The following is a 12,570-nucleotide window of genomic DNA, read 5'->3' as shown; positions in this document are numbered from 1 at the left end:
TCCCGTGTCCCCACATCTCTGCACAGCCTGGGGATTGCTGTCTCAGAAGAAATGTTACACTCAGATCCAGCTCAACAGCACTGCTAATCCTGTGGTTAGCAAAATCTAGATAGCTTCTTGTGTTAGGTTCCTGCTGTTTATCTTTGCTCCCTGATGAGGTATGGGATATCTACTGAGGTGAGGGGAACATGCAGGAAAGCCTGGTAGCAGGACAGCAGGAGGGACAGTGTTTGTTGAGCAGAGACTATGAAGAGCATCAGTCCCCCAAAGAAGCAGAGAAATAAGTTACAAACAGAAGCTTAAACTTGTAGGTGATCACCATACTTAAACAAAATGATCTGTCTGTTTGCTGACCTGTGCTTTTTAAGATCTAACACCAGAGGGGCCTGTGATTGCCTGGACTGGGTCTCACAGAGAAGGGAGAACTGTGTGAAAATGCTGTTTAAACATAAACCTGCTCTACAGAGCATTCAAATGACCTGACAAGTCTGCACTCGACAGCACCATCATGGACTGAGGAGCTTTCTGCTTTGGAAATTAGCAGAATCTGCTTAAACTTTTGTCCAAAAGATGGAAAGAGCTGTCAGAGTGCAGAAAGAGAGTTCCTGTGTGCTCTGCAGTCATCCTTGGAAGGTGCTTGAAATGGCATTTCCTGTCGAAGAACTCTTTTGTGTTGATGCAAAGAGGAATGATTTGTTTTCCTACTGAGGAAAGTACTTGGGTATAGTGAACACAGATCTGACTTCTACAAATACTTCTATCCATTATTAAAAACCCCAGCAAATTAATGCTGCCAATACCTGAAGCTGAACAAATAGGTGAAACCAGCTTGGCTTCTGCAATATTTTTTCTCACACCCAAGCCCTGCTCTGTGTCCAGCAGTGACCATTCATGCAGTTTATGGGTGAGATCCCCAAAGCCCTGACACAGATCCAGGCTCTTGCTCTGGAGTCCCTGATCGAGCCAGTCCCTGTCACTCTTGGCTAGTGGAACCGAGACAGTGCTGCATAAGCAGATGTCCTGAACAATCTATTTATTACATTTATTACCTTCATAACTATGTTCTGACATTTTTATTAGGCTGTCTGGAGGCTGTGGAGCTAAACTGGCCTGCACATCCCTCCTGTCCCCAGACATATTGAATACACTCTTAATGGAGCATCTGTGTTAACAAGCTCTTTGCAGCATCCCAAAACTGGTTGTTAAAATTTACCTAAAACACACATGTATTGAGCTGTGAGTTGTGTTTACACCCACTGAGGTATTGACATTCAGGTTTTGTGTGCTCTGTGCCAAGGTTGCAAGGATTCAGCATCTTTGTTTTGCTGACAAACGACATCTCCGGGGCCCGGGGCAGCAGCGGTGCTGCAGCTGCATTGGATTTGCTGTCAGGATCTGCCACTTGCTTTTTGGGGTTTATGTTTTAAATGGTGCCTCTATTTCCACACCATCATGATTCTACCACTTCTGTGTGCCTTGAAACCGCTCTGGTTGCTGAAATGCAGCATTTGAGGCTGCTCAGTAACTGAGCATATAAAATTGGGTGAGCCATATTGCCTAGTGAGGCTGCCAGGGACTTCAGAAGGATTCTTTGAACTTTTATGGCCTGGCAGTGGGTCAGACTAAAGTCCATTTGCTCAGGTAGAGCTGAGGAGCCTGTCCTTCCTTTCAGGTGCCACAGAAATTACATCCTGCTTGAAATCTGAAACTTGTTACCTGAAAATGTTCACAGAAAGTGCTTGTCCTCCCTTCTTCAAGTGGAGGCAAGAATGTGGTGTTAAATTATAATTTAAAAAGAAAAAAAAAAAAAACCACACCTTCTGCAGCACAAGTATGGTTACCTTCTGGTTTGTTTTTTTTTAAGTCAAAATAATTCCTTCCAGGAGTGAACGGGAGGGAAAGCAAATCAGATTATTGGCATGATAACAGCTGGATGTGCCAAGTTGCCTCAAGGTCTCAAGCTGTGAGTAAATACCTTTGTTTTAGGAGCAGAAGACCACAATCTGATGCAGGAGCCGATGGTTTATAGCAGTGTAAAAGTTGCTTTTCAAAGAGTAAGTGGAATAGGTACATGTGCTTTCTTCTACAGGGCAGCAGCTCAATAAACTGTAAGGCACCGTGTTTGATTTTTAAACTGAGAGTTGTTGTACAATATGTGTTAGTCCCTGCGAGAAGTGGGGGGTGATCATGTGATACTGAATTGACTGCACTTCCAAAGGCTCATTCACACTCCACACTGAGGTGTGTGGGTCTGCAGCATCCTGTGACTGCTGTGACTTTTAGAGATGTGTGTCATCACCATTTGGTGCTCCTGTCACTCCTGGCTATCCTTAAAACCTACCTGGTGCTACAAGAGACACTTCCAAAAGCCGTGTGCTGAGAGTTCTGGCAACTAAACCTTCCTTGGTGCTGCCTTAGCGTGCTGCTGCAGCTGCCAAACAATTATTCTGTTGGTACTTGAACAGTAGCTGGATCTTTATTGGGTGTGCAAGACAGTTTGTTAAGTCCATCTTGAGTAAGACGGGGCTCTGTGTGTGCTGTACAGGAAAACGTGTGTTTATCCATGCTGGAGATTACTAAGCTCTTGTAGTATGAACCTTATCTTTAGAATGTGTTTCCTGAATTCATCTTTCTGTCTTTCCTTTCAGTGACAGCTCAGCCTCTCTCTGGCATTTACTGCAGCTGCTGGGGGAGAGTGTAATGCCGAGATAAAGAACAGTTCTGGTCATTTGCCAGCTCTGCTGACCACCAGAAAAAGTTCTGTGGGCCAGATTCATTACAGTAGCCTTCATTTTTGAATACCAGTTATTTTATCACTAAACTGCGAGCAAAGGTAGTGAACTGGCAGTAAAATTTGGGTTTATTAGATTAGTAACAGGTATCTGCAGGGCTGATTCACTGCAAGGTCTGTGTTTGTGGTTGCAACGTGTTTGGTCCAGTCCGATGACATACCTGTGGATCACAACAATGTGTGAGATGATTTCAGGTGTGATCTTCAGGCTGAAGGATCAAGCAGAGTAATATCATTGCCTTGCCAAATTACCAGGTAAACACAGGGAGCTAGCTCAAAATCTGAATGCATATGAAAAGTGGTTTTGAATTTGTCATTCTAAGCGTGTGAACAGAGGAGAATGAGGAACAGGGCAAGGACAAGCTGGGAAATAAAAGGAATGAAGGTGGGTCAGATCCTTCAGCTACCAAAAGGGTCCAGAGCAGCTGCTCCCATGCACTTGTGCTCCTTCAGAGGGTCACAGAGGAGGGGTTGACCAGGAGGTGCCTTAAGGATTCCATATGTGCTTCTGTCTCTGCTGAGCATGAACCAGGTGCTCTAAGCTAAAGGATTTCTGTTCCTTTAGAATAGAAACTGAAATTCCCTTTCCTGGTGAGACACGTTCACAAAACTTCAAAGTTAAACATGAATCTTCAGAGTTTTCAGCATTTTGTGGATTTCCGACACTTAAATGTATTTTGATAATCTAAGCCAGGGTTTCTGGACTCATTGCCGTTCAGCTCTTTGGTGTCTTTGCATCAAAAACATTCCCTTATAAAATTGGGTGAGTGGATGGTTTGACACTTGGGAGGATTTAGATCTTTCTTTCCCACAGGTCACTGAAATAATACATTACCTACCTGGCATTGCTTGTTGAGAGCAGACATTGCTGCCTGTGTCCCTTTCCCTGCTCGGGTCCCTTCAGTCATCTTTCCTTCAGGCTCTGTAAAAAAGGTGTAATTGAGCATTGACCTCTCTGTGTCAGACCCTCGAAGATTTAATGATAAGTAAACTATACAGTGATTGGATGTGGGGCTGGTGAGGGAAAGGTTTAATGAACTGATAATATTGCAAAATAGGTGTTGAATTCTCAACTAGGCAGCCTAATCATCGATCATGATGGGCAGCTGACCAAAGGGCTTTAAAAGCAGGGGTTTGTTCTTTCAGTGATGCTTATCTCCCTACCCCTGTACTTGGCTGATTTCTTTGCTCAAGAACTGGAAACAGAAATACTCTTTGACAGCTTAAATAACCAAATTTAGAATGTGGCTTCCTGTTCTGACTGGTTCTTCAGGATTAAAGTACAGTTTTGCGTGCTTTCCCTGTTCCTGCCTCCCCGTGCCTTTTTTTTTTTTTTTTTTTTTTGGTTTTTGTTTGGTTTGGTTTTGTTTTAACTAGATATGGGCTCCTTTATAATTACTTTGTTAAGTTCCCCTGGCTGTGTGTAATCCAGCTGGTGTATGTAAGCCCTGCCTTGGTGGGTGGTATGTCTGTTATCACTGGGAAAGCTTTGTGTCTGTGCTGTACCTCTAACTCCTTCTGCCCTGCGTGCATTGGCTTGTTTATGATGGCTGCTACTGAAATCACTTCATGTTTTCCTGATAAATTGGACTGCAGAACACAGAAGTCTTCATCTCCCATGCCAGAACCATCCAGAAGGCTTCTGACAGATCAGCTTCTCCTCCGAGGCAGAGGCAGCAGTAGGAGATGAGTGCATGAGGTGCTGCTCTCAGCCAGTCGGTCTCTACCTATTTACAGGTTTGCTGCACTAATTTAAGGCTCTTCCTAAATAAATCCTCTATTTGGATTCTTCATCCACTCACACTCATCTGTCAGCTCTCTTCAGTGCTTAAAACCACGTGTCCTCATGGCAAAAGGATGACTTCCCACCAAAAACACAGGGTCATCAGGTCCTTTGACCCTCAAAGAGCTCAGTGTGGCAGCAAGTTTTTCAAGGCTACCCCTTAGGACTCTTCCCATCAGAGCTGATGCAGACACAGCTGCCTTTGTGGACAAAGACTGAGTGTAGCTGCCGGTGAGAACAAAAAAGGACTTGGCCCCACCTCTGCACACGGAAATGAACTTGCTACCTCTGTTCCCCGGCGGTGCCTGTGCAAGACTCCCGTGCTCGGCTGTGGGCAGGGACGCGTTGTTTTTAAAACTCGGTGACTTTTCATAAATATCACCGGAAGCAGCTGTTGAACAGTACAGAATAAACTTTCCACATGTGCAGTAAAGGTGGCTGAGCAGACACGGCCGTGGCACTTTGCTCGGCAGGGAGAGGATGTACTGGGGATGAGGGGGAGGTTTCTTTGTCACAGCAGCTTCACGAGTTTTTTCATAATCCCCTGAAAACATGGGTCTGGGTTCTGCATTGTCTTTTCTGTGTTACTGATAATAATGATTATGGGCAAAATTCCAATATGTGACAGCCTCCCACTGTCCCCTTTACCTTGAACATGACCAGTGTTACAGCTTTAGTATTTTCCATGTTTGTAGGAACAGAACATTCCTTGCTTTTGCAGAGAGTACCTGGACTTCAGTCCAAACAGGTGTAATAATACCCAACCCTTGACACCCACTGGAGTTAGAAAGACTATGACAGTATTTTGTGTTCATTAAGGTTCTTCAGAAAGAGAGAACTGAGGGGACCAGAGAAAATCTCACTGGTAGGTGTACTATAAAATGAAAAGAGGTCATCAGGTCCCCCTTAGTGTAGACTAAAAATTGAAGATGCCTAATAAAACAATCATGCTCCAGATTAAATCATGTTAACATGTGAGCAGACACTCAGCAAGCCCCTGTGGGATAGGAGTGGGTGGAACACGATGACACCCACACCTTTGTGTGGTCTGACAAGAAGCAGCAATTCAGCCTGAAGCTGTTGATCTTGGATGGAAACAGAAGCTTGATGAATGCCCTGTTTGCATGTGGACTATGTGCACTGACACGACTGGGTGTCCAGCTCTGAGCATGCCTCCTGCAAGTGTCAAATCTGGGCACGCCAGTGCCAAGCCTGAACTGTGCACCGGGGCCTGAGCTGGACAAGGAGAAGCCCATTAGCAAGTGCTAGTCCTGTGTAGGACACAGGAGTACTCTGTTACACCACAGCAAGATCAAAAACTCCTAAAATGCACCAGCAAGGCGAAACAGCTGAAGGTACTGTGCAAGCTGCTGTGATTGTGGAGTTTTGCAATGCAGACACCAGGGAAAATTATGACTGTATGAATAAACAATATGTTGTCAGCCTTGTCTGCCAGACCGAACACTACGAGTCAATAGGAGAGATTTGTGCATGCATGTTCTCCTTCCAGCCCCTGAAACTTCTTTCCAGAGGCAGCTCTGGTAGCATTCCTCCTGCTCCCCCCTCCTGAAGTGCTTGCTCAGACACCCCTCACACTTATTTTTTTTTTTCCATTGTGCTTCCATAACTGGTTCTAGCTGCTTAGTGTAGCAAAGGTTTGGGGATGGGTGTTTTTATGGTGTGTCTCACGTGCTGTATATAACTCCAGTTTATTAGTTTGTGTGGTGTTCAAAGGTTAAATGGGATCCTGCTGCCCCACAGCCTTGTGGTGTCACGGTGCCTTGCGGGGTTTGCCGCCTGCCCCGCTGGTCCCGGGGCCTCCTGGGGAGTGGGAAATGCTGAGCAGAACTCAGACAAGCAGTGCCCTTTTCCCTGCAGCAAAGCGTCATTTCGTGCCCTGGGCTGGGCAGCGCCTGAGACCCCAGACAGGCGTATTTACATCTTGTCATGCAGTGATTAATGGCCCTGCTCACATGCTCTGTTGCAGCACGGCGGTGATTTAGGCTGCTACCTGTCATCACTGCAATTTTGTGCACTTTAAATTCTTTGTGTATTTGTCCCAGCAGAGTGCACCTGCTTCCAGCCAGGAGCAGTTTCTTGGCTGTCTTGTGACTTGCTGCCTAAACTCCATCTCGTGCATCCCTTTCTTTCTGCCTGCTCCTTGCTCCTGCATGCTGAGAGATCAGTTTACTGGGTCTAAACTTTTAGTTGTGTCTAAACATTGAAGCAACTTTGACAAAGAAACAGAGTTGTTCCTTAAGTCTGATGTTAAAAGGAAAATATGAAAATAACATAGCACTTATTGCTGTTGTCGAGTTGACAGGGTGGTGATGGGTCAAAGATTTGATTTCATCTTGGAGGTCTTTTCCAACCTTAGTGATTCTCTGAGTCTCCACAAATGGACAGTGGGAAATGAAATGCTGATCTCACTAACATGTACCTAAAAACAGTGGCACTTTCAGGCTGGAGTTTCAATCTTTATGGCAACAAACCCAAGTTCAAATAGCTTTTTTTTAGTGCAGATTTCAAGATATTAACTTATTTGAGAATTTCCTATTTCTGTTCTCTAAAGGTTCAAACTGAAAACAAATGGGATATTTCTGTCATCACTTGGTTCCCTGGCATATGGAGATGCAGTGCATGGTTGTATTAATCCAGGACTAATTCATTTACAAATCTATTATTTATATGTTATGAGTAGCTGCTTGTAGTTAATCACTGCACTTGTTTTCAGCAGGTTTTAAGGGCTTGTCTTGTAATGGTAGTTATGTGTAAGAAATCTGACGTGTCTGGACAGTATCTAAGTACATTTAGTCTTCTACAATGTTTGAATAAAGCCCTTAAGTTATTAATTAGAATAGAACAGAAGTTCTGGGCTTGTTTTTCAGTCTGTGAATGTGTGGTATGTGTTACTACTGAATATGAGGTTCTTGCCAGTCTCTTGACCTCTGGAAGGATTGAGTTACCCTCCATTTCTTAGTCCTGATTTTTCCATTGCTTCTTGCAACCGACTTCATTTCTGCCTAACAAAATGATTTTTGTTTTTGGCATTGCAGAAAGCTGGCACTGCATTTTCTTTACAGCTGTGAGGCACCATTACCAGAGCTGTGCTCCTGGCTATATAGGATGACATTGCTTAAATTGTTGCACCCAAACAATACCCTAGCAAAACTTGCAGAATCATAAGCTCCACTGCTTTGCCCTTTTCTCTGCCCATCCCTGAAGTGGAGATAGTCAAGACCTTTCAGACAAGCGTCTTCTCGCTCCTGTCAAGTCTCCTATCAAGACCTGAAGCAGCTGCCATCACACTCTGTTGATTTTTTCAATCTCTCTCTGCTTCTCTGAAACTTTTAGTTAATAATTGGAAATAAAGCTGATTAAGCTTTTGGCTTCCAGCTCTGCTGCTAGATCACAGGGGCAGCTCTGCAGTTGATGCCTTGGTATTTTTTGCTCTTGAGCAGATGTCATTAACAAGCAGTGTTTAAACTCACATCTTCCCCTGCCAGCTCACTTGTGCCTCCTTGCTGGGCATGTGCCACCTGGAGCAGATGACTTAAGACTGGCATATCGTGTTCCTCTGTGCTGGGATGTCATGCATTCCTATGGGAAACACAAAACTGAGCTTGCTTCCAATCCAAGGCTCCTTGGTTGTTCGCCCGCGCTGCTTGCTGGGTCTAAGGGCCGGAGAATGCCGGTCTGGGATGGGCAGTGCAGGGTGGGACCGAGCTGCCCCCGCCTCTCCCCAGCGGAAAACCGTATTAAGTTTCCCTCGCACTGTAACATCTGAATTCCCAGCAGCCAAACGACAAGACTTTTGTTCTAAATAACTTCCTTTCTTCCTTTTCTCGAGGGGTGATGGAGCTAAAGATTAAGCAGCACTGAAAGGCAGCTGCTTCTCTTCTCCTTTGGCAGAAAGCAAGTTGTCGCGTCTCTGCATATGAAAGTTACTGCCAAGAACTCTTCCCCCCCCGTCTCCTGCAGGAGAGAAATTAAGGTCGTTTCCTAAGCACCCGAGTTGTCGCTGCCTGTCTTTTGCAAAACATCGTTTGACGTGCTGCATCAAACCCAGTTGCAGGGCGTGCAGCCTCGCTGGCTAGATCTGAGAGAGAAAAAGGGAGGGGGGGAAAGGGAAGGGAAAGGAAAAGCTGGGCGCACCCGCGCGCGGTGCTGTGCCCCGTCCCTCGCCGCCGCCCGCCGGGGGAACCGGCAGCTGAACCCCGGCTCGTGAGCGGGGCGGACCGTCCGCCTGTCCCTGATCCATGTGTCCCGGTCCCGCCTGTCCCTGATCCATGTGTCCTCCCGGTCCCGCCTGTCTCTGATCCGTGTGTCCCGGTCCCGCCTGCCCCTGATCCATGTGTCCTCCCGGTCCCGCCTGTCTCTGATCCGTGTGTCCCGGTCCCGCCTGTCTCTGATCCGTGTGTCCCGGTCCCGCGTGTCCCGGTCCCCCGTGTCCCCTCCCTGTCCCCGCAGCCCCGCGCCGCCACGTGCGGGGTTGGGCGGGGCAGGGGGTGGGGCCCGCTCTGGCCCCGCCCTCGGGCCGCGCCTGCGCGGCGGGGGCGGCGCGGCGGGCGCGGGGCAGAGCGGCGGTGCCGATGCCGCGGGGCAGGGCGGCCGTCGCGGCGGGGAGCGATGATCCCCTACTTCTCCGACAACGCCGTCATCTCCCAGGGCGCCATCGCCCAGCTGTGAGTACCGGTACACACCGCCGAGACTCCCCTTCCCGGTGCCGCTCCGCCTGCCCCGGCTCCCGGCGGCTCCCCCTGCCCGGGCGTGCGCTGCGCTCACTCCGCTATCCCCTCTCTCTCCTCGCCCGCTCCGTTCCGTTCCCCGTAGTTCGCTCCGCCGCCGGTTGCCTCCGGGCAAACTTTCCCCTGGCCGGCACCGCAGTGTGGAAGTGCTGATAAGCGCCGGCAGCGCCCGGCGGCTGCTGCTCCCTCACCGCTCGCTTCCCTGGTTATTCTTTTTTTTCACTGCGAGTACTCCGAGTCCCATCCGAGCGCTTCTCTCGCTGTTACACGGGAGCTGCCTGGGCAGCTCAGGGCTGCGCTTGCTGCCGCCGGAGCCGCAGGTTCCCCGTGCGGGACCGGTGCGGGACCGCCAGCAGGCTGGGCGCTGACGGCGGGGTACAGATCCCCGGCCCGCATACTTTGGCCGTCTTTTTTGCTCAAAGCAGAGATTAGCTGCTTTATCTGATCTCTTGGGTTATCGCAGAGCGGCAGAGGGGCACTGCGGGGCTGGGGTGTCGCAGGTGGGAGCCACAGGAGCAGGTCTGAGACATTACACTCAGCACCTGCGGGTCACAAGGCAGAGACCGCTGCCAGTTGTTCAGTACTGTCAGTCTTGGGCAGCTCTGAAGTGCACAGTGTCTCCGTGTCCCAAACTAAGCCGCATGGAAAATCAGTCTCTCCAGCTGCACACCCCCCCTCGCCCCGCCTTTGATATGCAGATACGAATAATCATTTAATTTATAAACAGTTAACAGCCACTGCCTGAGTCGTGGGGTTTGGCTGGAAGGATTAAGGAGGGAAGTGGCGGCTATGGGGTGGTAGATAAGGCGTTCAGAGAGATAGTCGCTGTGGTCTACCCATGCTTGTTAAAGAAGCCAACAGATTGTTTTATCTCTTGAAAGCATCAGGAAAGGCTTACAGATAGAGTGCTGGGTCCCACCTGGAACTGTGTTCTTGTCGCAAGAAGCTCTTGCTAGAACTGCAGCTGCCTTGCACTTACGAAGTCTTTAGCAGATATCTCTGCTTATGCTTCATATGGAAATGAGTCCCCGGACTCCGTGCCTTCTTTTGTGAGCGCTAGCAATCACTGCTGCAGTTGGTAATCGGTTCAGCTAAGTCTCTGTGAGCCTTTCATACTCAACCCAAAATGTTTGTAATTAGTAATTTTTTCTGTTCACAGCGTTGCCTGTAAACATCAGGGCTTTCCCTGCGGTTGCTGATAATGTAGGTTTAACAGAGATGTACCTAAACTGTTCTTCCAAAGCAACGATGCAAACTTCATATGCCCTGGGCTTTGGGAAGTTGCTGTAGTTCTGGAGTTGTGGCAAAAAAACCCAACATACTGTGGGCTGAAACATTTCCTTTGGAGCTCCAGATGATTTACTGAGCTAGAGTAGGTAGCCAGGTAACAATTTAAGTGCTTTTAAGGTGTTTGTTTTACCCACTGCTCAAACACTTAACCGAGGATTGGAGACTGTACAGAAAGGGATCAAAAGAAAGGGGAAATGCTGCTCGTCTCTGCTCCCTCCATCACATGTCACACGGATCCCTGAAGTGCCTCGTGGTGGTTTAAATGGCCACTTGGTTGGAAGGACCACCCTTTCCTTTTCTGGGGAGAGAGATAACAGAGTTATCAGAGTGGAGCTTACGCTGTCCTTTGCCTCCTGTGAGGGAAGATTAATAAGCATGAGAATGACAGAGCTTTTGGCCCACGCAGAAGTGTTCTCACAGGGCTGAGTGCTGGATTAATATTTTGCTAGTGTTCTCAATCAGGATGGTGCTGTGGCTCTCGGGCTGCCCTAGTAAAGGCCAGCATTTAAAGTCTGTGCTCCTAATTACAATTTCACAAAGGCTGATTAATATTGGATGTCCTTATTTGATCATGGGCAAGACCTAAAAATCCAGATTTAGTTGTTTGCTATGCTAAAAATGTGTTCTCTGTGGAATGGGAAGGGCAGTGGTGACCCAAACATTATCAGAAACTTCTGTTTCAGTGTATTCTTTAGTAGATGTATTTGGCTGATCAGCTCTGACTTTCAGAGATCAGCAGAAATTACTCTTGTGTTGACGCTTTTAGTCAGTAATGTAGTCAGCTGGTCTGGGTCTAATTCATTTCAGGTTCACAAGGATTCAAATAATGTCCGGGAGACTTGTGTTTATCAAAATGCTCAGAATTTATAGTTGTAACTTGTTCCAGAAAGTCTTGCTACTCTCACTGAACCTAGGGGGAATTCTGCTGATTTGCTAGTTTATTTGTGTGTAGGATTCAAAATTTACTTTGGTCTATTAAAACTCTAAGGCAGCTGATAGGAAAGATAGAAAGAAAAAAGCAAAGCTTCAGATAGTCTGCAAATATCAAAGAGTTTTTAACAAGAAACCTGGAGGAATTGCCGTGGATCAGTTCTTCCTGCCTGCAGTCGCTTCCTTTGCCTCTGGCCAAGTTTGAGTTTTTCAGTTCGTTGCTGGTGTCCCCGAAGTGGTTTTTCCAAGTTTCTCTGATCATGCCAGATTCTTCTGTCACCCAGTTTTCATGTTTATCTCAGGATGACCCAGCCATCAGGGGTTTGAGAAAACCCAACTCTTGCTTTCACTGTGCCACATCCTTCCTGTGTGAGTCTTACCAGGCTGTGTTCAGCGGGGCCAGAAGGTGCAGAGGGATGCTCAGCCTTTGCTCACAACCTGAGGATTGGCCACCTCCCTTTGCTGCCCACATCCCTCTGGCATTTTGAAACATTTTTTTGTTGTGTTTAAATACTTTTGACTCTGCCTTGGCTTCCTTTCTGCCAGGCAGCAGTGAGAGCTCTCCCTGGGCGTAGTTGAGCACATGTTGAAGCACTCCTGCCCTGTTTACTCCTTCATCCTCCAACACTCAGGAGCCAGATGGATCTAAAAGCACAGATGCATTCACTGCTTTCCATGGTTTTCCTGCTTGCCTCATACCAGTTTATTTTCTATTATAAGATATTAACTCAGTTTTTATATGTATTTTAAACTTTGAGGGGGGGAAAGAAGGAGCAGGAGTAGACGCTTTCTTCACAGCATTGTGAGTTTATGGTGGAGCTCTTAGGGGGAAAAAAATAAACCCAAGAAGTTAAACTGAATTATTTTCAGTGATAGGTAGACACAAAATGTCCTTTCAGACCTGAGTTAGCAGTTTCAGACCTGAGTTGCTTTCTCCTGTAATCAATTTTCTTCTGACAACCCTTGTGTGCAGAGTGTGAAGAAACAACACTTCACAGTGTAAAGAGGAAGTTCTGAGGCTGTGCAGG

At 47.3% G+C, this 12,570-nt stretch overlaps 1 protein-coding gene across 3 annotated transcripts in view; it reads left to right on the top strand.

Moving 5' to 3' along the window:
* SSH2 (slingshot protein phosphatase 2) overlaps window positions 1-12,570 on the top strand; it is an 87,355-nt gene that overhangs the window by 30,156 nt on the left and 44,629 nt on the right. The window contains exon 1 of one of the 3 annotated variants that reach the window (XM_053960845.1): window positions 9,169-9,259. The exons of the other annotated variants lie outside the window; for them this stretch is intronic. Coding sequence (XP_053816820.1) covers window positions 9,204-9,259 — 56 coding nt within the window. The 5' untranslated portion in view covers window positions 9,169-9,203. Of the gene's footprint in view, window positions 1-9,168; window positions 9,260-12,570 lie in introns of those variants that run through there. 3 annotated transcript variants of the gene reach the window in all.

This window comes from Vidua chalybeata, chromosome 20 (genome assembly GCF_026979565.1).
Source record: "Vidua chalybeata isolate OUT-0048 chromosome 20, bVidCha1 merged haplotype, whole genome shotgun sequence".
Classification (NCBI taxonomy): Eukaryota; Metazoa; Chordata; class Aves; order Passeriformes; family Viduidae; genus Vidua; species Vidua chalybeata.
This window is presented reverse-complemented; position numbering and strand designations above follow the sequence as displayed.